The sequence below is a fragment of the Cupressus sempervirens genome, chromosome 8, assembly GCF_028749045.1.
Source record: "Cupressus sempervirens isolate cs-2001-9-10 chromosome 8, ASM2874904v1, whole genome shotgun sequence".
Classification (NCBI taxonomy): Eukaryota; Viridiplantae; Streptophyta; class Pinopsida; order Cupressales; family Cupressaceae; genus Cupressus; species Cupressus sempervirens.
Window position 1 is genome coordinate 339,311,840 of NC_143125.1, and position 26,196 is coordinate 339,338,035.

General features: G+C 37.3%; 1 protein-coding gene across 1 annotated transcript in view; it reads left to right on the top strand.

Annotated features, from left to right (window-relative positions):
- LOC149542730 (protein DJ-1 homolog A-like) overlaps positions 1-26,196 on the top strand; it is a 176,468-nt gene that overhangs the window by 137,911 nt on the left and 12,361 nt on the right. The window contains exon 6 of the mRNA XM_089797610.1: positions 14,590-14,790. Coding sequence (XP_089653736.1) covers positions 14,590-14,790 — 201 coding nt within the window. The remainder of the gene's footprint in view (positions 1-14,589; positions 14,791-26,196) is intronic.

The following is a 26,196-nucleotide window of genomic DNA, read 5'->3' on the forward strand; positions in this document are numbered from 1 at the left end:
TGAATTGACGTGGCGAACTGCAGGAACTTGCTAAAAACAGGGAAATTGCAATCCTCCCTCCCTAAGATTGCTTGTCCCCAAGAAATCCTGGAGCAAAATGAACATCACAGTCATCCTGGATCCCATAGGTAGAATTGCGCACTATCTTTGTTGTGTACAAGCAACTCCTATAGCTCTAATACCCAAATAATAGACATTAACATCAGAATCATCTGAAAATTGACCCTAGGCGTTGATGAAGGAAACAACTCATCGGAACTCAACCTAAATGAAATACCAACTCTATCTACACCTGAGTCCCCATCAAATTGACATTCACACCCAACTGCAGTTTGGAGATGGTAACAACCATAGGTACCTGAAACACTATCACCAACTCCAACTTTTGTCAAACTGTCTTGAGTGTGTAGATACTGCAAGGGGTCAAACTTGCAATTGTTAATCCCATCTGCAAAAGATGGTGCCAACCCATCCCATAATAAATGGTATGAAACTGGAGCCAACCCACACTGACGTGAAACCAAATCCTTTACTTGTGGGTCAAAAGAAAAGTGATGAGCGCTCCTCACAATATAATGTTGAAAAAAATTCCCAATCTCTTTCAAGGGCTCATTGGTATCAAATTGGGAATCAGGAGATGGCTCCAATCTCTGACTCTGAACTACCGGTCCAGCAGGATCTTGGGCAATCCTCTCAGCAAACCCAACCTCGAAATCCCTGTGGGGAAGCATAGTAGACAAAGTCTCTACAATCTTTCTCACCAATCTCTAAATAGCACAAGAACCTCGGATAAGAGTACCCTCAGACACTTTGTATGAATCCTCTTACACATCCGAACTCTCCAAAAGATACTCCATGAAAGACTCTGTGTAGTAGAAATTATATGCAGAAGCATCAACTTGCTCCCCTGCAACCCACAACTGATCCCTCTAAAAATGTGGCACTTCCAATTGTCTAATGCTATCAGCTGTATGAGATGAAGAAATAGATTTGCTTCCGGTAGAAGGAAGCAAATCAATGTGAGAGCTCGACTCCACCGATACTCTTACTTCATCCGTACCTACTGTACCCATATTTGAAATTGATGTGTTTGCCACATTATCACGTCCATCGTCCCCAACTGTAGAAACAAACTCACCACCAACCATAATATGTAACTGAATAGGGTCTGGGGTTGGTGTCGACTGTACCTTCTCTAACTCTACAGTAACCTCATCCAACTGTGACTGTGACCCCTAAAGAGCCAACTGAGTATACTGAAGAGAGTCTACAGTCAACTCAAGCTCCTGGGTGAGCTCAGTCACCTCCTCTTTCCCTAACAACATCTCATTGCAGGTGCTGCCCCACTCGAGAAGGTAATCTCTATCAGCAACTAACTAAGAGTAATTATGCTTCAAGACCCTGATAGCCTCTTGAAGTGCATGAACCTCTGCTAGGGAAAAACTACTATCACCGTTCTCATCTGACACAGAAGCACCCCAACCTTGTAGCTAGCATCTAACAGATAGCATCATAATGCTCAAGAGTCGAAGAAATGTCACTATTACTCACCTTCAACTGACAAGTCACATGATGCCTCTATAACCCTCGACTCCTATGCAAGCTCCGTGTCTCACTAACTGCACTGTAATAGGAAACCGAATCAGAACTACCCACCACAAGATCACTCATTGCATGTGTACTATCAACCTCGCACAAATCTGCATCGGAGATACAACTGCTATGCACCTCAATCAACTCCTCATCTGAAGAAATGGAAGCCCTCGCAATATCAATATCCTTGCATCTCTTAGCTTCCACCTCAAAAGATAGATCTTGTAAACACTGATCCTAGGACCCATCCAAAACCTCCTCAGAGTCATCAGTTGATACCTAGCAAGGGATATCATACCTAATGCAACTCATAGCATCCTTAGATGTGTCTATACTATTTGCATCTGCATCTCCTAAGAAAGCCTCAACTGTTGATACTTGACTCAACACACATGACTCAACATCAACCTATGAATCAATAATGCTAGAGCATGAACCCACATCTATTGACTCTGTTGTATCACCCAAATCACCAACATCGCAACTGGGTGACTTCATACATGCATCGGTCCCACTTGAGGAAGCAACTGCCTCCTGCACTGGAGCAACACTATGACAACTCACATGCAAATCTCCAATAATAATCCCCTCCTTGAGAGAGTGTGAAGTGTCAGTAGTAACAACGACATCAACTGTCTCTACACTAACTGTATCAACAACTCTAGGAGCCTCAACTTGCTAAAGCTTAGTGTCGCTGCCCTTTGGTGCCAGACACAACCACATGTCCCTGTGAAATAATTCCATTATCAATAGTGTGGATAAGACTAGCAGGTGTCATACTAAATATAGGTACATCTGCATCATGGACACCTGTTGGGGAAAACTCAAGCCTCCTTCTCGTCGACCTTCTAAAGGTGGAAACAACGTACCTCGCGGTTCTCTCAACTGTCTCTGGATTCGACAAGCTCTTTGCCAACCTCTGTTGATGAAGCTTAAGTTTCTCCATACTCTCTCTCAAGGCATTTAATTTCTTGCTATTTTTCACACTACTTTGCTAGCTCCTGGAACTAAAAAGCCTCTGGTATTGGTCCATAGCTGGAAAAAGCTAGAGTGCTGGTCACTCTGCAAACAACAATAGATCTGAAATAAAACATATTTTCCTACCCCACAGGATGGCAAGAAACCGCTCTGATACCACTGTAATAACCCCAACCGGTTATAACTTTCTTTTATAATCAGTTGTTTGACATTTCGTCAAACACTTTGCAAACAAGCTTTAATACCATTGAAATAAACCTTGTTGGCTCTCAAACAATCTCTGCTAAATAATTGATTTCTTTTTTTTGTTCTTGAGATTTTACAATTTTTGATACAATAATATAGCAAAAAAATAGAAGATATTGCAATAACAATAATAATTTCAACTCAAATATTTGGATATTACATAGGGAATATACAACTAAAAAATTCTAGATTTCAATATCAACTTAGATACTGAGTATTTTCACAAAATACCAACAACCCAGTTGATAAAATATCCCCTATTATCTAAATTAACAATATCCAGAAAAATTAGAAGTTACATTCCATGAACTTACAGGTAAGACATGCCTTGATACCCTTTGAAATGAAGACCAATAGCAGCAAATTAATTCTTCAACCAACCAATGCAACTCCAGATTTGGAAAATCGTGCTCCCAAAGTGTAGATTGAAAATAACAGCCAACAACAGATATAAATTGGCACTGAACCAACTTCACATTAACCAACACACAATTTGATATAAGAATTCTAGTGAGTCCCTTCACGAATTTCAGAACAACCTCTAGTAGCAAGAAAAAATTAAACTTCTCCTTAGCGATAGTTAATACAGTAGGAGAAATGACAAATCGCATACCTCGGCACAATTTGCCAAGCAATCTTAGAATTGACTCTACAATACTTCGGCTGTAGATCCCAAACCCTTATACTTCAGCAAGGGTACAAAATTACAGAACTTCAGAAGTGTCACAAATAAATACTCAATTGAATGCTTTGCTCATCAAATGAGCTTCACTTAAGAAGCTTCCCACACACAACATTAAAATATAATAAAGTGTCATTATAATCTAATTTATTAATTGCTTTTAGCTCTGAAAATGACCTTTTCCACCATAACTAAATATTCTGACATGTAAGGTTATTGTTTCTTGATCCCACGATTTAAAAATTTTCATCCCGATTCCAACGATCTATGATACTGAGGTGACCAACAAACAACACCAACAAAAATAGCAACCTCAACATATTTAGATGAATAATCATAATAATTCACCCATCTTGCGAAAACAACTAAAGAAGCATCAGAATCGAAATCTGACAACACCTAAGTGATCCTGATGATGAAAGATGATTAATGAACCTAACAGGGTGACTTATTATAAATAGACACTCTCTCTCTCCAAGATTCTTGGAACTCAAACTGGAAGCTCAAAATAAAAACTGAGAGCATTGCCTGACTCTTCTAACTCAACTGAGCTCATTAGAACCAACAGATTGACTTACTATAAATAGTAAGTCCCTCAAACAGAGCCAAAACACACCATAGACTGCTAGAAAACCTATAACCACACAACTGAGACCCTCAAATCCTACCGTTAGCTCACAAGGGTCACGATGGTGAACTGACCTGGCCAACTGCAGGAACTTGCTAAAAATGGGGACATTACATAGAACGAACCACTAGCAACTTGCTGATTGTAAGTTGGCCTTGCGTGGTCAAATCATATTTATATGAACATTGATATGCACATTATTGCTTGTGCATTGATATGCATCAATGGATGGTGTTAATGAAATTGTGGTAGTTTGAACATCTTACATTTACCATGGGAGATTGCACTAGCATGGTTGATGTTGATGAGTAAACAAAATCTAGTAGTCACAAAAACATCCATATGTACTTGCATTCTAGGAGTAGAAGAGCTTTCTCGAAACCGTTTCCTTGAAATTGTTGGTTTAAATAAGTTGAAATCAAGTTGATATCCATTGAATGAATAACATAAGTCCCTTCATAATAACCAACATATCCCATTGAGTGAAAGTCCACATTAGGAAAGAACCTTGAGTTTGCCTTATTTGATCACACAATTTGAACACATTGTTTAGCATAGGAGCATCTATTTTCAAGAGAGTATTGAGTATTTGGTGTTTCATTCCAAAATTTTGAGTGTTTGATTTTGTATGTTGTAGTGGAACGAAATTCATATTAACTAAACCCAAGGCCAATATAGAATGCAAAATATTTGAACATTGAACATTAAGTATCGAATTACCAATTACTATTAAAAATTAAAAATCAAAAAATTCAAATTATTAGCAAATAGAAGATTCTGATTTATATTATATAAAAGATATCATATAGATGATTACAATGAGTAGCATGATATCAAAACAAGTACATAATCATGTCAAAATGTAGTGAGGGGAGCTCTGTAATCATCCCCCAAGGCAAACAACTTGTCACTAGAGCTGCTGGACCCCTCATGGTCAAGATCTACCAAAGGAACAAATTGAAATCCAATTATGAGGAAAAACTAAAGTTTGGACGGGCTTATGTATACCTGGAGTGGCCAAAATGGGACCCACTTCCTTTTAGAGTTTGAATAGAACCCTAATATAATTGTTAAAACTTAAAAAAAAATTTGAACTTTTCTCATGTTGACACTGTTTGGCAAGGGGAGGTGTCCTGACATCCCTAGGATGGTCAAGGGATGCTTGGGCATCCCTCAAAGTCGTAAGGATGGTTGGACATCTCTGCATCTTGATAAACACAATGGTGGCATCAAGGTAGTAATGGGGGGCCTTGAGAATGCCAAATACTCATCCTGCTGGGTATGCGAGCTTTTTTTTTTTTGGGGGGGGGGGGGGGGGGGGCGGTCATTTCCACATGTTTTATTGTATATAATTAATCTAGAATACATAATGATAAATATATAGACACATACACTTATACGCATAGACTTGTTTGTATATATACATATATTTGTATGTATATTTATATATTTGTTGTAGGATGACACAAAGCAATAGCGAGACATCCCATATGGGAACTAAATGCAAAACATACAAAAACATAGGATCAATTAATTAATCATTACTAAGGTTCATTAACATCAATGAGGAGTCTCTACGCCTAGAACACTAGCTAGGGATTAAAATACTACACCCCTAATTTAAGTAACTGACAATAGATAGTTCTAGCTCGGATGACATTCTTGACTTTCATCTTATGTTTGTGTGCCCCTAGGCTTATGATACTCGTTCCCTACTTGCAGGATGGTTTCTCCTACAACTACCAACATGGAAGGATTAGATATTCACATCATTGCAATGGTCACACATTTCAAAAATCAATATAAAATATATATGCTCCATGGAGTTTCTGGGATAGGGACTTTTTAGGGGATGGGACATCAGGGGACGACAATTAAAAACATAGAGTTTTATTATATAGAGAGAAATCAAATATGCATATCATAATTTATAAACCATTCACCATAGAGTCATAGACATTTAAGAAGCTCAATACATAGAAATTGAAAACTATCAAGATTCAAATGACATTATGCTAAATGATATATCCTTATATTGCATACATATAGCAAAAGCGCCCAAAGGCTCCAATTTTCAATGTAACATGCATGAAATCAAAATGACATAAAGTACACACTAGAAGTCTAAATGAGATGTCCAACTCCATAATAATCAAAAGCAATAATGTATTTGAGTATTTGCAAAGCAGAGAACCAAATATATGGCTGTTCTCTAGGAATCTAAGTCAATATCTAAATCAAAATCAGAGTCAACCTCTCCCTTTGAATCACTGGCAGGGGTAGGCAGAGGGTCCTCATCCAATGGAACACCAAGCAGCCCTGGAGGTGTGTCATCCTCATCAATTTGCAATGCATCTTTGGGATTAACATCCCAACATATTGTTGGAGTCTGTTGATACTCAAGACTCTATCGCTCCTCGAGTCGTAATACACTGTGAACAACTACAAGCTTTTTCGATCGTCTAGAGGTAAGGTTGTTCCTCTTGACTGATTGGATGAAGCTATATGTAGACCAATTCCTCCTTGTAGTAGAGGAACTCGCAACTTGTGAAAGAAGACAAATGGCAAGAGCTTTCAGCTTAGGTGCATCTTTACCATGCCATGTCCACCATCCAATCGGGTCCTTTTGAGCTAATGTAGCTCCATCTTTCCTTGCCTTTGGTCTACCAAAAGTTGGACCATGAAGATCAGCAAATTAAAGTCATTGTCCCGAAATTTTTTCAACATCCTCTCCATTACACATTTTTTTAAAGGCCTTGAAGAAGCCCTCCTAATCCTACATTGAACAAACAAAAAATTAGAAGTTAGAATTTAGAAACTTTACAAGTAAAATTAAAATTTAAAAACATATTAAAAAATCAGAAATTTAAATCTTAAACTGTTAAAAACTTAAAACTTAAATCAGACTCACCTCCTCATCAGCAAATGGAGGCACTCTCCTAGGCCGTGGTGCATGCCATTTAGGATTGACTGCATATGCTGCCATATGAGGTGGGGTGTTCATAATGTTCCACCTCTTCATCGCAATGGGCTCAAGATGCTCCTCATAGAACTCTAAAGTCGGTTTCGGTTCCTTATTTTTAATAGCTTGCTTGACCTGCCCAAGCATGCTATCAAAGGTCTCATAAATCTCTCCAAGGCTTGGAGAGTCAATATCAACATATCTAATGACCTACACAATAGAGTCAATGAAGGAGCAAATGTATTTGCAAATGAAAGCAAATTACAAGTGAGAAACATCATAATTTCCTAAAAATCAGCAAATTCTAAAATCAGAAATATTTTTATTAAATCAGCAATAATAATTATTTAAGTTTCTTATCTCATTGTGGTCCACCAATTATCATCCAAGATTCTTTGTTTTCACACTTCTTTCATTCGGGGTGCTTGATTCATGCCATCTATTCCACTCTGCATTGACCATCATGGATTGTAAGGCTTCTTGGACTTCAAGCATCCTCTCCAACAAAACGAAGTAGCTAGCATATCTAGTTCCACAGGCCTTGAGGAATTCTTTTTTGGAAAATGTCCTAAATAATGCAAGAGATGTGTGATGATTGCAAATAAACATTTGCACATCTCTAGCCTTGCACATCGTAGTCTTTGTCCAATCAATTTTCCCAATGTCCTTCAAGGTGTTATTCAATGCATGTACACAACACTGGGTCCAAAAAATGTGTCTATAGGTGCTCTCTATCATCAATCCTCCTAGCTTACACACTCGGGCCGAATCAGTGACTACTTGCACAACATTTGAAGGCCCCACCTCTTTTATAGCATTCTTCAAAATCTGAAATTGGAAGGATGCATCCTTCCTTTTTCCTGAACAATCAATGGCTCTAAGAAAATAGGCCCCTACTCTACTAGTGACAATCAAATTGATGAGTGGTTGATGTTTGATGGTCCAACTATCTATGATGATAGAGCATCCATCACTCATCCATGTTTGTCTCGTATCCTCCATCAAAATGCTTACTTTTGAGTACTCTTTATCAAGGATAGTGGTGCATAATTTAGTCTCTCCTTGTGGTATAAATGAGAGACCAACAACATATATATCTTTGCACATTTTTCTATACAATTGAGGAACGAGAAACATGGAATGGTATACCAGGAGCAAAAAGAAATCTTCCAATGGACTCTTCAGCTTTCTCTTTTGCTTGTATATTAAATAATTCACCACATTGCTTGGACTTTCCCTTCTGTTTACTAGTAGTGCTAGTGGGAGTGGGTGTGGGTGTGGGGGTGGGTGTGGTACCTATTGGACTCCTTGCTTTCAATGCCTCGCCCTCCACATACAACTTATATACATCCTATTGGCCTCAAGTTTGTCTTTGTCTGTAATTATTTTTGCAACCTTTCACCCCTTGCCCACCTATCCATAAAAGGTGACAATACACTCTTGTGTAGCTCCCAAAATAATGTTTTTTACATGGCACTCCCATTCCCTACTACCCCCCAAATTTATTTTCTTATTTTTGTCTACTGTTATGGAAAATTGTAGGAGACGTTTGTTGAGAACTTTGGAAGGGCACTCAAATGGATTAGATATTGTTGCATCTTCCATAGGGTCATCTATATCAGCTGAAGAATCATCCATGGCTGAACTAGGACTTTTTCTTTGTCTTTGTAAAATTGTAAATGTGATATTTGAGTTTCTTGCATGGCAACATCCATGCTATCACTACTTCCCTCACCCTCATCGCTGCTCATGTTTTTGGATTTTGTAATGTATTATATTGCTGCAAGTTATGGAAAAAATGAATATTTCAATGTTTCATTTAACATGCCCTCTCTATGTGATAAAAAATAATTGAAAAATGACAACAAATAACAATAAAGTTTGAATTGAACAAAAAATAAAATAAAACACATACTGAAATGAAGAAGAAATGAAGGCAAAACCTCCTCTTGCACTTCAAAATGCACTCTTCTCTTGCTGCTGTTGTTTTTCTTTTCCTCTTCACAACTTGGAAAAAACTCCAAATGAACAAAAAACTTAACAGCCTTTTATTTTGTAAAGCCAAAATAGGGTTTGAATATTTTACTATACCCCAACATCCATATGGGCCCGTGCAGAGGTGAGAGATATTAAAAAAACAATTTTCTTGGCTTTTTCTTTTGTTGTCGCCATTCTAGAAAATCGGGGACGGGGTTCCTTACCAAGTATGGTCGAGGGATGGATTTGTCGTCCCCGGTATTGAATTCTATACCTGCATTTCCTGCCCACTTCCAAATGGTGTCTCGCGGACGGTCCATAATTTTTGCAAACTGAAACAGCCCAGGGAATGGGGAAAATCGATACCTACATCCACATTTTGTACCTGGTATGGGTACGAGGCAAAAATACTAGGGGACGCATCCCTGTGGAACATAGTAAAATATGCATCAATTTCAGAGAATTCATATTGCAATTCATTTCCAAATATTCTGCATAAGAAATATATAAATACTCCTAGTATTATTTCCATTAATAGAACCAGATATACATATGTATTTTCATCAGCAAATCTTCTTAACTGAAATACCTGAAAATTATTAAACCATTATTATTGCACTTCACTTGAGATAATTATTACAACTATAAAATAAAATGGCTAGAAGAAAAGGATGTAACAACCTTGACCAACTTGTGGCCTCTTCTCACTTTTATTGTGATCTAAGGGTATGAATCACTCAAATCTAACCTGAATGCTTTCGACAATGGCGCTGAATGCTTACTTCTATATCTGATAGGATAAGTACATAAATTAATAGTGAAGATGACAGTGCATATCTCATATAGGAGTAAAGTATATCTTTATTCGCACATGAAGTTATTACAAAACAAGACAAGAGATGATTAGCCGGGAACTTGAGTTGATCTAACTAGATCATACTGCTTTCCTTGATGATGCAATATATATTTGAAGGACCCAACATTTTCCAAAAGGAAGACCCAACATTTTCCAAGAGGAACATGACCATCAGCCAATTGACACTTATAACTACCTGATGGCAGCAAAAACTTTATACAAACAATTAATACATAGTTGAATAGTCAACATGATCAGACAATAGACAAGTATATGACTACACACTTAAAAATTTCATGCGCCTTTTATTCTTGTCCATTGTGTTCATGTAATGTCTTTTATTTGCAAATTTAAGATAATGTTTTGCAAACTTGGTATTTGTTTGTGTCTAGAACGTGAATGAGAATAATAGCAATCTTGACTAGAGTAGACATGTTATGTTCATAAGTTTCTTTTTCTTTTTCTTTTTAGTAGTCAAACAGCAATTGAAATCGGTTTAAATTGGTCCAATATCATCACTTCACTATTCAATTCAGAGGAGTACACGTGCTGTTCAGAAAAAACATATTGGTCTTGGAAAAAATGGAACCCTGGACGCAAGCACGGGCATTTCAGTTTTAGTTCTGATTTTGGGAATGAAAAGGAAAAAAATGCCAATTTGGAAATTTAGCTCTCCTATTACATTTGGATGGTCTCTTTGGCCTTTTCCATGACATTATCATTGGTTTTGTTCTCCATTGTTCAGGCACACCACCATAACTAAAGGCTCCAACACCTGCAAAAAATTAAAACTGCATTGAAAATAAAAATTAAGAAGTCTTACCATCACGTGGTGATTAGAATTTAGAAAAAGCATACTTGAAGGGTACAATTTAAAATTCAAATAGAACTTTGAAATGACCTTCATGATCTCATTGACAACCTTCATGAAGGAATTCTACAATTTATTTTTGTAACACTTTCTCCATTTGCTGTCTTACAAACAAGAAGAATCAACCTATTGTTGATTCACAAACATTAGTCTCACATTGTGTGGATGATGGCACAGGCTGAGGAAGTCACTCACAGATTGTGTGGATGATGGCACTGTTTCTACCTAGGTTGCATGGGTACATGTACCCACACCCCTGGTATGCGTACCCAACTACCGGGTACTTAGTGGAGAGTATCATCACTAAGGACCTTGATTAAGATTTCTGATTTTTTGTTTGCGTATGTTTATCAAGCTTTATTCAATACATAAACAGTTTGAAACTTTGATACAATAATGATTAAATCATTTGCAATATGTCATTGTTATATGATTTATGATCTTCTTGTTCATGTTTAAAGTCTGCCTTCTCTGTTATGCATCTAAACATTTATCATATATTATTTAACAAACATATAGCAAATCTGAAATTGAAAACAATACGTTACATTTTTATATTTTATCACTGTTTGTTTTAAAAACCATTTTCTGATTTTCATGACTCATAATTTCAGATCTTCTATAAATATTAAATTATTAAAAAAAAAAAGTTTGACATACCCAAGAACCCCCCTCACTTGTTCGATTCAGAAGTTTATCATTTGCAATATGTCATTGTTATATGATTTATGATCTTCTTGTTCATGTTTGAAGTCTGCCTTCTCTGTTATGCATCTAAACATTTATCATATATTATTTAACAAACATATAACAAATCTGAAATTGAAAACAATACGTTACATTTGTATATTTTATCACTGTTTGTTTTAAAAACTATTTTCATGACTCAGAATTTCAGATCTTCTATAAATATTAAATTATAAAAAAAAAAAAGTTTGACATACCCAAGAACCCCCGTCCCCTATTTTGGAAAATAGTCATACCCATACCTGTACCGGTACCCTAAGTACCCAAGTACCCCTGTCCCCGTGCAACCTTGGTTTCTAGTTTTTTTCTGACAATTGTCTTTCTTGGCAAACTCTTTCTTTTCTAGAAGAGATTGTCTTATCTGGATTTATTTAATTGTCAATACCTCGTTTACATGCAGACTATATCATAGGGCTTACTGAACTTAGTCCACAAAGTTTGAAACCCGATGAACTTTAAGAAAACCTTAGAAAATATTTTCCGTTTGTCATGAAATTTGTATGCTAAGTAGCTAGGATTTATATTAAAAAATGTATAGAAATAAAGAGGTGGCTGCTCGATGTTGAAGGATCTAGATTCCAGACTGTCATGTTCATCATTGAGCCTATACTGAGTGAAGCAAAAACAAGTGATAACGGCATGTAGAAGACTATTGCATGGGCACATGGGAGCTTGATGTTGAGGTGAGCATCAAGAACCTGCAAGACTGCAAGAAATGGCTGTAGTAGATGTTGCAATAGGGAGCTATGTGAGGTCACAGAGGTGGGCATCTTACACCCTTGTTCTTTATTTATTTATTTGCGTACTGTCTTTAGTTTATTTTTACCATATGACTTGTCTTTATTTATTTATTTATAATAAATATTCACATGTAGTAGTACATGGAGGGTAAAAATGTTACCTTTCTTTGTTTTTTCTAACATTGAAATATAACAACTAAAAATATTTATTTGAAAATTTTAACAATCAATATATTTAATATATTTGCAATGCTTAAATTTATTTACATTTTTAATATTTTTGATTTGTTATAATATAAAATTATAAATAATGTATTTGTAATAAATTTAATTAAATATATTTAAAGTATTCAGGTTAGATCTATATTAGTGAAAATTAATCACTATTTTGGTTTTCACAAATTTTGTCCTTATTGAATTTATGTGCATTTAATCTTTGTCAAACACATAGACGACCATGAACCTTGTGACCCAGCGTCTTGGCATTGATCACAAGCCTTTTTGTTTTCTGATTTCTACCTTGCCTGTTGCTCAAGCCACCTTTGCTGGCTTGAGTCAATCACCACCCTATGGGACCAGTCATTCCTCTCTGTCACATACTAGTTTTGGCAACTACTTGTACTCATGACCTGCACATGTGCACTTACACAGGATCACACCACTTTACTTAACATAGCTGCCATCTAAGATGAATGTTATCATCAGATAATTACCTTTATTTCTGAAAGATAAATGCTCAAGCAAGATTGCATTCATATCTGAATTTCAATTTAAACTATCAGAATTACGGATTTTAGAGAAGCATCATAATCAAGGTATATACATGAATCTAAGTCCAAATCTATCCTCACGGTAAGCAATGTTCACAATCCAATGTAAATATATAACAAGCAGCCAATCCCAAACAGGGGCAAAGCAGCATTCTCCACAAATTTTCTAAATCAAGGTTGCCAAGTGAGGCATCATAGGAAGGGGCAAGACTGCTACAGAACCTTTATGTTTCCCATAGTTCAATTTTTGCACTTTTGGGGGCTAGGTTTGTGAGATTCTTGACTGTCAGAATGTGTCTTGTGAAGAATGAATTCAAATTTGTGATTCAGAATCTCAATGTTTGTTTGCAGTTGCATTATAAATATAAGAAAATATTTGACTGTTCATGCTCCATTTGTATCTGCTTTAATAATTCTTGTAATCCTGGTGGTTTTCATTGATTCCTTTCTTGGAGACTTGCATGTGTCTGACTGCAGGTAATTATTTATATTTTATTTTCTCGTTGAATCATGGGGCATTTGCAGCTACTGCTGGTTGTGTTTGCACTATAGCATCAGAAATTACTAAGTTTTTTTAGAAAAATGTTGTTCACCTGCACATATGCTTCAATTGATGATCCTTCGTCACAAAAAATTGAGACAAATACTTATAAAAGTGGCAGCTAGAAAGCACGGGCATATGAAAATGAAAAAATGAAACATTAATATCTTACTGTTTTAAATTTATTTTTTTAATGTAGTTTACCTGCTGGTTTTTATGACTTCGAATTGAGGCTTCCAGACAGTCTGCACCATAAAATGTGCTCTTTTGGTAGACAGAAAATTTTGTTTGTGCTGGTTGGATCCATCATTTTTAGGACATTACAAAAAAAGAGATTGCAATAGAAACCTTTTCAAATCATATTGTACAAACAAAACATGAGATCCACTTACCTTTAAGGGATCACATCGGAATTTCATATCTTATCTTGCACTTACAATTGGACATTTGTAGCACAAATGGACTGGTTGGAAATTTAGTCTTGATTTGGAAGTCAGGTATTGTGACAGAGTTAGGTATGCAATTTATTTGGATAGTGATCATCATAATATATGGGATTCTGACGTGTAGAATCTATTTTAATATGGTTTGGCTTCATTGTATTTGACATTTTCAACCTGCAACGATTGACTATACCGTGTGCAATATTATTGTGATACGAATTATTGTTGGCACAAGCAGCACTTTTATTGCAACTTTATTTTGTGGCAGGTATTTCTCTTTTTCAATAGACATTTTGATAATAGTTGAAGGTCTTTAGGAAGCTGTAATTCTTTTAAGAATCAGTAATTTACTGGTAGCTTTGAATTTAATTTTTTTTCTTTGAATAGAATGTTCCCTGTTTGATGAAATGATATCATAATTCTGCCCATAAAATGTGACTTTTCTATAAGATTCTAATAACAAAGTAGAACATGATTTTCCTTATTTGATTGATTGGTCTGTGTTTAGCATTTCAGTTAATTGCAGTACATACATTTTTAATATTTTATTGATAGGTGCTCGTGCCAGTTGCTAATGGATCTGAGGAGATGGAAGCTGTCATAGTAATTGATATTTTGAGAAGAGCCAGAGCAAATGTTGTTGTTGCTTCAACAGAGAAGACAAGAGAGATTGTGGGCTCCAGAAATGTAAAATTTGTTGCGGACAAGCTTATTGAAGATGCTGCAGCATCAGAATATGACCTGATAATTCTTCCTGTAAGATTTTAAACTCAATGTGTTCACATTTCATAATTTATTAGACGTATTGAACATTCATGTGTGTGCGCAAAGCATAGAGTGGGAAGGTGGTAGGTGTATTATGCAATGAGAATGTACATGATGTCCCCTTTTCAGAATTGAATTCAATAATAAAAATAAACTAGAAATAAATAATTACAATAATTTTAATAAACTAGAAGCAACAACATCATATATATATATATATATATATAGCCTACCATTCACATGGTTGTAACAGCAGCATAACCTTATTTTAGGAGGTGATATTAAGAAAGACTTGGTCAAAGTTGAATGGACTATTTAGCCATGTAAGGCCCAGCCTTTTAGCAAGCTGTTGTCCCAGAGAGAAGGTGGCACAACATGTCCTAAAAACATCCGCAAGAACCAACATGCAGTTTGGGGTCAGTATCTATGTCGATAGATGATGGCAGTTGTTAATGTTAAGTTTACAAGAACCAGAATAGCATATAACTTGATATAACTGAAATGTGAAACACAAGTGACAGATAACACAAGTCATTATCCTGGGAAAACCCTCGGTGACATCAAAAGATGATTCCTTTATCAGTTTATCAAATCAAATACAAAGAGAAACTCTGATCTACAACATATAATGATCACTAAATGATCAGAACCAAATAAATCACCAGAATATTGCCTACAGAAGACTTGACGTCAGTTCTATAAAATCACTTAAACTGATTATATATATATACTGCCCATTCATCGAGCACCACAGAAATCACTGATATATATATATGAACTTGAACGACTCAGAAAACTATATCTCAAAATTCTGAGAACTTCCAGAAAACTTGTCACAGGAACTCTAAAATCTGAGAACTATATTGAACATAACAGTCTCCTTTCTAAAGAAGTAGTAAAAAAAGCTGAAGAATATGCAAGGATCAAAAAATCTCTGCGATAGCTGATACGGAAGATTCTTCTCTATCACTACACACTCCAATAAAATCCAGTAACTATATTTCATGTCCCATAAAGAATGAATGGATAGAATGCAAAGAGTCTCTGACTTTTTGGCAGTCCTCTGCAATGCATGGGTGCTATATAAACGGAATAATAATAATAATGGTTGTCGAGAGCAAAAGAAGACTCTACAAAACACTTGGGAAAACTCCCATTCACCAAGATACTTGACGGTTTCCAAATTCATTCCTGCGCACAATAACATGAATCGACCATCATAATAAAGAGTCACCGCCACAACAAATAAACTGACAATAATGAGTGTCATTGAACTTCAAATAGTAACCAACATCTTTAATAGAAGACTTGAATACAAAAAATAGTAATACATACAATGCCACATGTACACACAATGCCAAAAGTGCGATGCAAATAGAATGTGACAGAAATATCTGCCGTAAGAACATAGGTGGTGACTTGTATATGAACGAAACAATATAAAGTAGATAAATATGAAAATAGCTAGAACAAAAACGATCTTCTAATCAGTGAAATGGCATTGTAATGTCCCCAATTTAGCAAGTTTCTGGAATATGGTTTTGTCAGCTCATCATTGTGACCCTCGTGAGCTGATGTTTGGATTTGGGGGTCTTTGTTGCGAGATTACTATTTCGGGACTTACAATTTTTAGTAAGTCACTTTTGGCCAGTTACTATTTTTAGTAGACCAGTTCAGGCCTAGGGTGGTCGCTTGGCATTTTTGCTCTCAATCTCTAGATGGATTATTTGGTGAAGTCATATTTATTTCAAGTATAATGGGATTTAATGAGTATTTAATGCACACTTAATTATTATTGTGCTTTATATTATAAAGAAATCAGACTATATATTATAAAGTTATTTCTAAGTGAAAGGTGCGTACGTGAAGCTAATTGGCTCAAAAATGCATTATAAATATGACTTCTTGGGAGAATATGAATCATCTTGATTAATATACATTTCTCTCTACTTAATATTTTGGCTGAGGGTTTGTGAAATACTGAGAATTGCTTTGAGAAGTTGTGCAAATTGTTACTAAGGTATAACTATTTGCAAATCTCTTCCTGTGCTTACTGTATCTTGGAGATTGGCTTTGAATTATTGGTTTCTCTATGAAGAAAATCTAAGGAGAATGACTAATGAACTAGTGTCTGCATATTGATGAATCAAACTACCCTGGGAGTTTGTCAATTTTGCTATTGGTGATTTGAATTGTCTTGGGAGTTGGTCGATTGTTTCTACAGAGTGTGTGGGTGATCGAATTACATTTGACCATCACCATTGGACTAGTGGCAATATAATATTACCTGTCATTTTAGTTTCTAGCAATCCACCAGGCTTATATTGGTTGTGGCTGATTTGGGACTTAGCCGTATTTCATTTGTGCATAGCAATATTGTTCCTAAGCCCTGTCTTTATCTCTGGCCTATGATTTCCTTGGTGTTGGGTCGCGTTCATGATTGAGCAATCACATTGCAGTTGGGTGATCCTTCCATGCTAGTTGTGCTGCCATATTGAATTGGGACAAGTTGCAGATTACTCCAATTCTGCAACACATATTTTTGGAGTCTTGCGATTTCTCATGAACCATATCAGAGGCATCTAAAACTTCAATTAGGTTCTTTAATTGTTGGACGATTGAATTGATTTGTGGAGCTATTGTTAATTGAATTGTTTTCTCTTCAGCAAATAAATTTTGGAAATTATTTGGAAGTGTGTTATTTTCTCAAATTTGTCTTGTCTTTATATTTCTGCAAAAAATCAAAAAAATAATTTAATCCAAAAATCAAAAAAATTTGAAAAGCACAAAATATACAAAAACATTATTTATTAGCATCAGTAATATAGTCAGAGGATATGTAGGATCTTTACAGTGGTATCAAAGCGGTTTCTTGCTAGCCTGCAGAAATTGGGCTTATTCAACAGTGCATCATTTATTAGATTTATTTCCAGTTTTGATTTTTGAGTTTGGTTTCAGCATCATGGAGGATAACAGGAGATTTGTGTAGGGTATGCATTATACCCATAGAGGAGGTACTTCTCCTAGAGAAGGAGAGCCTGAGATTCAGTTTGGTGTTTTGGTAGTCTGGGTGGTTTTGGACTTCGAGGTACTGATTTTGAGGTCGATAGAGAGGCCATGTAGACATTTAGGAATATTGCGGCCGAACAACAACAGATGACAGGTGTACTGCAACAACTATCTGACACCTTGCAACAATTAGCTCTCCCACAAGGCTAGAGTAGAGAGAGCTCGTGATGTTTCAATTGGTTCCAATAGATCATGAGTGGATGAGGGGTCTAGAGTTGATCACAGACACAGGGTTGAGGATCGTGTCAGGATTAATGATAGGTTGGATAGGACAGGTTATATTGGGGCTCATGATAGGCCACATAGACCTACTTTCTTGAGACTTGAGTTGGATGCAGTTAGTACTACTAAGGCTGCACCCTTTGTTGATGATGTTGTAGCTCATTTTGCTGAGTGGGATGCTCTACCCCAGGCACTGAAGGATAATTTGAGCTTTGACAGGTACCTGATAGAGAAGTGTGAGTATTCCAAGGGTATGCCAGCTCTTGATAGATAGCAGCCTAGGCAAATTGAGCTTCAACAGGTGGCTTGTAAATTGACATTGGCACATTTTGATGGGAGCAATAGAGTGACTACTAGACCTTGGGTTCACAAGCTTGACACCTACCTAGCTTTACATCCTATGACTGAGGAGGACACCATTAGATTTGTTGTTCTACACCTTGATGGAGTTGCGCATGACTGGTGGTACCACGGCTTAGTATCTCTCCATCATGATTAGATCACATCATATCAGGAGTTCATTAATAGATTGATAGAGCGTTTTGACAAGGACCTTGAGGATTATGTTAGAGAGTTGGCCCAGTTGTGACAGACAGTTAGTTTGGAGGCATTTATCAGTGAGTTCCAGCGATTGTTGGTGATGGTCTATGGCATATCAGAGAGGAGGGTTATGCTCTTCATTGAGGATCTCGTTGAGCCACTTAGGAGTTGGGTTAAGTCATTAGACCCACCCTCATTGTAGGATGCCATGAAGAAGGCCTGAAACTTAGAGGCTTCTACACCTAGATGCAAATTTGCTTCGAAGCCTACTACTTCATCTTATTATAGGACAACTTGTTGATGTCAGTTTTTGTACCACTACATAACATATAGCAATTGAATATCTGATACGGAGTATCAAATGCACAATTCCTCTCTTGAAAAGTTAATACTCATGGGACATGAGAATAACTCCAATGTTCCTTACACCTGTGGATACTAACTCAATATATCGATGTGATTTGCTGGTAATCACGTAGGTGGCCTTACGTTGTTTGCTTGAGGATGACTTGGACTTTGGGGGAATGATGGTGATGGTGATTCGGTGTGAATGCTAGATGATGTTGATGGAGAGGGTGATAGTGATGGAGGGTGAATGTTCTTATGACTTACGTCTTTCTAGCTTTCCTCTCCAAAATTCTAACTCCTAACTACTTGCTATTCTACTCCTACTCCTATGAATGGAAAGATTAGCAAATGTAGGGGGATTAAATCTAATGAAAGTTTACTGGCGGCTCCACCTCCATAGATGCAATGATTCAAAGGAAAATGAACTAGTTTACCACACAAGGCTTCCCAACAAGCCACTATGATGCTAGTGGCCTAGTATTGATCCTTATCAAACATCTACCAATGCTATCGTGCAACTATCCATCTATTTTACCCTTAATCTTACTTAACAACTTCTTGAAATCAAATTTACTTGAACAACTTCAAAGGGAATTCTAATGCTAACAATTGGAAGTAGAAACCATGCAACAATACCAAAAGCTCTTAATCACCATGCAAGTCACAACAATGAGAAAGAAATAGCGATTTTTGGCATTATCTTATGCAACAATTTCCTGCGACCATTACAAATGAGAGCAAAGGGCCTTATATAGAGGCCAAAATGTACAACCGACGGTAGAGATAAAGAGGCAAAATCGACAATCCAGATTGAATCCTAGAAACCCTAATTAGGGTTGCCACCCCATCGGCCAATGAGAAGACACCACCTCATCAATGGACCAATGAAAAAAATGAAAAAGTAGCAACCAATGAGAAGGCACCAAAATGGTGGCCAATCAAAATTAGACACTTATCCTACCCTAGAAGAAAGAGAAATTGCCACTTGGGCTTTACATCAAATGATCTTCTAATATAAATCTCCCTTTTTCTTTCGTTCTTTTAGCTAAGGCAATGAACCTAGCTAGCCTTTCATTGACTTCCTCCATGGGAGGGCAAGGTGTATGCTTTATCTTGAGCTTAGCTGATTTCATCATGCAGGGCAAGGTGTATGCTTTATCTTGAGCTCAGCTGATTTCATCATGCTGCCTGTAGTGTCTTCTCATGGTCCTTCTCATACTCTTTTGCAAAATCGATAAAGGCATTGAGGGAGGAAACGGTGCCCAAATGTTTCTTCTTGATAGCAACCTTTCCTGACTCATCTAATCTTGGTCCAAGTCTTTTCTCATCGATGTCCTCTTCTCTAATGTCTTCAAAATCAAGTGCCACCCCAATGTCGCTCATCATGGTTGAAATGGAAGTGTCGATGCTTGGGCTGTGATGCGCAACTGCCTTTTGTATCTCCTCAAGTGTTCTCAATCTGGTAGGCAAGGCCATTGATGTAAAAATCGCCTGAGGAGATTAATCGCCTAGGCCTGAAAAAGTTTAATCGGGAAAAATCGAGAAAAATTGGCAAAAAATCGGGAACTCAAAAACCACTAAATTTTAATTTAAAAAATGCGATTTTTTTACAGAATTCAATGTTTTTTTGTATCTAATGACTTAATTTAATAATTACTAACAATACATAAGAAACAATCATGTTTAGATATATATCAATGCAAAAAGAGTTATTAATCAGTAAATTACTAAAAAGTAAGTAGTTACAAGTTGTAAATTACTAACAACTAACAAGTTCACAACACATGAGAAGTTGTATTCTCATAAATAAAGTGTCGAATGTTAAGAGTTCAAATAAGCACATCAACATGACTACAAATAAGTACAAATGTCAAATACAGGACTACATCTTCCTCTTCCCAGTCGCTTTACTAGCGAGTGCGGGAGAGGGTAAAGCTCTAGAACTAGAACCCCACAGGGTTTGTGCCTATGCCTGTGTCTGTGTTTGTGTTTGTGCCAATGCAGGAGATGGTGTAGCTATAGAACTAGATGACGGTAGCTCCACATTCGTTGCGCGCAAGATGTCAAGGTCCTCTACAGTAAGCTCAATTTCATCATCCTCATCATCGCCCTCCTCGATGTCATATCCAGTTCCACCCCCTTCCTCCTCCGTAGCCTCCTTCGCGGCCTCCCTCTCCAAATTGGAGATGTCCTCCTGTGTAAATAAGGGAGCCTGCTCCTATGCCGTCCAATCATAATAAGGATCTATCTCATCCAAATCGATTGGCCCAGGAGGATCTTGTTGTGCCCTTTTCATGCGCAATTTAAGATTATATTGCACATAGACCATGTCATTCATCCTCTTTTGGGACAACCTGTTTCTCTTTTTTGTGTGGATGGCCTCAAACAAACTCCAGTTGCGCTCACAATGTGATGCGCTGCAAGGTTGTGATAGGATTTTGAGAGCAAATTTTGCAAGATTTGGAGTGCTTGCACCCCAAGTGGTCCACCAAGCCACTGCATCACAAAAATTGTACAAGTTAGAAAATACTAATAGACAACAAAAAGTGAAACATAAATGATAATTTAGCATTTGAGATTTAGAAGTTTGCAAATGTATTACCTGGGGTTTGTGTAAGTCTTGCTCTCTTGCAAAGAGGAGTGGAGAACACCTTGCCCCCTACTGAAGTGAAGATCTCTTGCTCAGCGTTAATTTTATCTCTTGTTTCCTCGCTGGTTACCATCTTTTGGACGCACTCACTTAGGCCTCTAATGACCTCTCCATCAGGATCTGCATATGTACCATCAACCCTAAAACCAAAAACCAAAACAAATAAGGCTTGCAATTTTAGTACACACCCAACACCCTACGAAAGCAAAATGAACTCAAGTCTTCGTTAACTTAAATTTGAATAAGAATGAGCTTACGGTATACCTAAAACGTGGGTTGAGGAAATATCCTACTGCATGAATGGGTTGGTGGAGCTGATTATTCCACCTTCTATCAATGATCTGCCAAATGGGTTCATATTTGATGCTTTCCCCCTTGTAGTAATTTTTGACAGATTCTTTGGCCTTGTCCATGGCCTCGTATAGTTCACCCATTGGCGTTTGGTCTCCATCAACCAAATGCAGAACTCTGACTAAAGGCTCAGACACCTGCAATATAAATTTGAAATTAGTTGACAAGTTACAAAATTATTATTTACTTGAGTTACAAACTTAGTATGTTATAAAGTTGTAAAGTGTAAACTAAAACTTAAAGTTTTGTAGTTACCTTTAGTATTTCATAGGCCTTATCTGCAAAATATTTATCAAACACAATCCGCACAAAATTCTCTCCTTCACTCTTCTTTGAAAATGTGGAATCAAGCCATTTTTTGGAAACAAACATTTGCTTCAAAGAAACCAAATTATCAAGAATGCTTTGCAATGTCAAAAAAATCGTTGCAAACCTTGTGACAGCATGCTTGAGAATTTCTTTGCCATAAGTGTGCTCTCTCATCAGGCTAAGGACCCACGGGTGATTGTATATGTATTTTGTCACCCGCCTTACATCCTCCACAATTGGAGTGACCCACTCAAGTTTGCCCATGTCCTCCAAAAGAAGGTCAAGGACATGTGTTGCACACAGGGTCCAAGAGAGAGTGGGGTGCCCCTGCTGTAGGAGTTTTCCTGCCAATTGTAGAAGAAAATACTAATTTGTTTCCAACTTTTCAAAAATATCAAACTATTAAAAATTCTTCTTGTGAAATTCACAATGCACATGCAACATAAAATTATGATTTACCTGCTGATACATATGCAGCAGCATTGTCTGTGATGATTTGCACCACATTTTCAATGCCAATCTCTAAGACCATGTTCTCCAACATCAATGCCAATGTTTGAGCATTTTTTACCTTGCTGGAGGCATCGATTGATTTCAGGAACACCGCATTATCATTACAGCAGGCCAAAAAATTAATTATGGTCCTGCTCTTCCCATCCGTCCACTCGTCAGAAAGAATGGTGCAACCAAATTTTGTCCATTCTTCTTTTTGTTCCTCAACAAATGCTTTGGCCCTCTCAACAACAGTTCCAATAAGCCTACAAAAACAAAATTTAGTTATGTCTTGGATTCTTAATAATTTTAAATTGATTTAGACTTTAGTAATTAACATTCTAATTTCTAGATAAATTAATTAAAATTTAGAACTAAGTAAAAAGTTAAAAATTAAAAGGAAATCGAGTGTAATAAAATTATTCGCTTACCTGCCACCCAACACAAAATGAGAAGGGGACTTGTACCCCTTTCCTACAATTGTCAACCCTGTGGCCAAAGCCTCCCAATAGGGAGTGTCAACAACACTAATAGGAAGGTTGTTGAAAACCCAAAAATCTACTAGTGCATTGTCCACTTGGTCATGGACCTCCTTATTCCATCTAGTGGCCTCTAATGAAGGTTGTGCACTAGGTGTGTGCCTTGGCACAAAATAGTTTCCTATCCCAGAAGCACCTGCTCATCCTGATGGTGCGGAAGTGCTAGGAGGTGTAGGAGTGGGACTGGGAGCGGAACTCGTGAAAGAAAAACCACCCTATTTGCGGACATGCGGCCCACGATAAGAGCTGACCATGCTCTCAATGGTTGCCTCCTCCTCCTGAACATCAATGAAATTGCCCTGGGTCTCTGCTATGGCTGCCCTGACATGCAATTTATTCCGCTCTCTTTGCAATTTTTTTTGCTCTCCAGCTGCGAGTAAGGCATTTGCAAACCTTTTTATTTCTTCTGTTGTACTCTCACAAGGATTCGTATGATGTTTTGAGATCCCTGCGATGTGATATTTGAACCGGTAAATGCCCCCGGATATTACTTTTTCACATCGAATGCAAATCACTTTGGTTGGTTCATCGGGTGCTTCATAGGCATATTTCCATGCCTGATCTCTTGCATTCTTTGGCCTAGTGCCAATGTAGCCTGAAGGGCATGGAGTCAATGGCCATTTGTTTGCCATTTAAAACTGCTGCGGGCTGCCTTATGCATACAAATTTAAAAAAAAAAACCTATAAATAAATTATAACAAGATCAAAGTTAACAGTTAAACAAAGAATTCAAGCAACATTCCAATAACAACGCCAATAAATTGAAATCCAAATAACATTCAAATAAACTAGCTGCTAGGGTTTCAAATTTTTCAAAAAAGTGCAAATTTCTAACATAAATTCGATCTAGAATGGAAAAAAATGCAAATGAATGCATTTAATCTTGCTTACATTCATCAAATGCATTCCTAACTAATTAGGAATGTATTATTATCCATTTACATGCAAGAAAATAGAATACAATCTCTTGCAAAAATAAAAAACAAAGATTCAAATCACTTACCTAGTAACGAAGAAATCGAATCAAAAGGCCTCCAAATGCACTCGATTCCGCCTCTTGCTTGCCAAGAACTCCTCCTCTATCCTCTCCTCTCCAAAACACCTTAAGCAATTTAAAAACTGAATGAAAAAAATATGTTTTTTTGTCACTTTATGTGACTGCCAGGCGCGGGCGAATTTTTTGCAAGAAATAGCGATTTTTAGGCAATTAATCGCTTATTAATCTGCGATTTTTTTGAAAAAATTTGCAAAAAAAAAAATCGCGATTTTTGGGGCGACTAAATCGCCGGCCCCAAAAAATCACGATTTTTTCTAGTATCGCCGATTAATCGGCAATACTCACATCTATGGTCAAGGCAACAAACCAAGACTCAACCGTTCTCAATCCTCTTTCATCAACCAACTTGGCCCTTTCCAAATATGCCTCCGGTAGCCCAATGAACGCTTGTAGCCTTGGAATAGCTAAATCCTTGACTCGAAGAAAATCCTTCCACTCTTCAAATATTCTGAATTTGTCTCTAACATTCACTAGTGACTGGAATGTCGAGATAAAGGAAGGCAAGAAATTTCGCCCATTTTGGATTGTATCATGGATCCAATCCCTGACTTCATGTAGCTGAGCCGATATCTCTTCTAGGTTGCTCCCGCTGTCTTGAGGAAGGGCTGCTTGGTGCAACTATTGGATAGGCTGGCAATCTCTCCAATATTTGTTCTCGGCCTCCAACTTTATGATCCTTTCATTTTCCTACCTCAACCTTTCTCTGATTGAAGCTATACCCTCTTGGATCTCCTCACACTCCATGTCATCTGTATTCCTTCCCAAGTTATGCTCCACTATCTTGTATTCCTGGGCCACAACCTCATCCAATGCCTTGTTGACTGTTGGTATAGCAATTTGAACCTTTCGGTGACCATCATTGTCGCTCTTGATTACCTTTGCCACCGTTTTTACAATCTGTTTCTGGTTCTCGCTATCACCCTTCTCTATTAATCCTTGGATGTCTTCCACTGTTCGGACAGTTACTACTTCGCCTCTTGGCATAAGCATTTTCCTTAACCATAGTGGTGCGGTGCATCTCCCCAAATCTAGATTTGGTTCGACTAACAAAGCATCACCAACGACCTCGGGTGCCTGACTCATTTCCTCAATATCAATCGGCCCATCTTCTTCTTCATTAGAAACTGCCATGTCACCTTCATGTTGGTTTTCTGAGAGAGGAGAGTACTCGGTGCTATTACTGTAACCACTGGACTCTAATTTGGAGCTCACTTCTACTCTAGTCCTTTGTTCACTTGTGTTATCTTCTTGGCCTCTAGCCTCAATTATACTTTCCCTTGACGGTACTACATGTTGTCTCTTTGGTGGAGGTTTCGGATGTTCTTTGCTTTTCTCAACCTCCAAAGCTCTCTTCTTGCTTCTAATTGTTCCTTGTTGCCGGCCACTTCACCCTTCCGTCCGACTGATTCCACTAGACCTTCTTTTGGCTTCATCTTCTCATAAGGGGAATCCTTTGACTTTGTAGCTTCCTTAATCTTTCATTGTGCCATGACTTGGTATGCAAATCAATTGCTCTTGTAACTACCTCCAAGGAATGATCTTAATGATCATCCCAATCTATTGGATTCAACTCTTTTCCTTCTACTGTATCATAATCTTCTCTCAACACATTTCCATCATCTTCTAGTTGATCGGGAATATCAAGGCCTCTCCATTTGATCTCTCTCATCATGTTCATCGACAATCTTGAGAAGGCTAGCTTTCTCACGTGAAAGTCATCCTTGGCATTGGCCCAAAAGTCTTCTATAGTGGGAACATTTTTAAATGCATTTTCGTGAGATACCTTGATAGATCATTAGGATCGAATCCTTGCCTTGCTC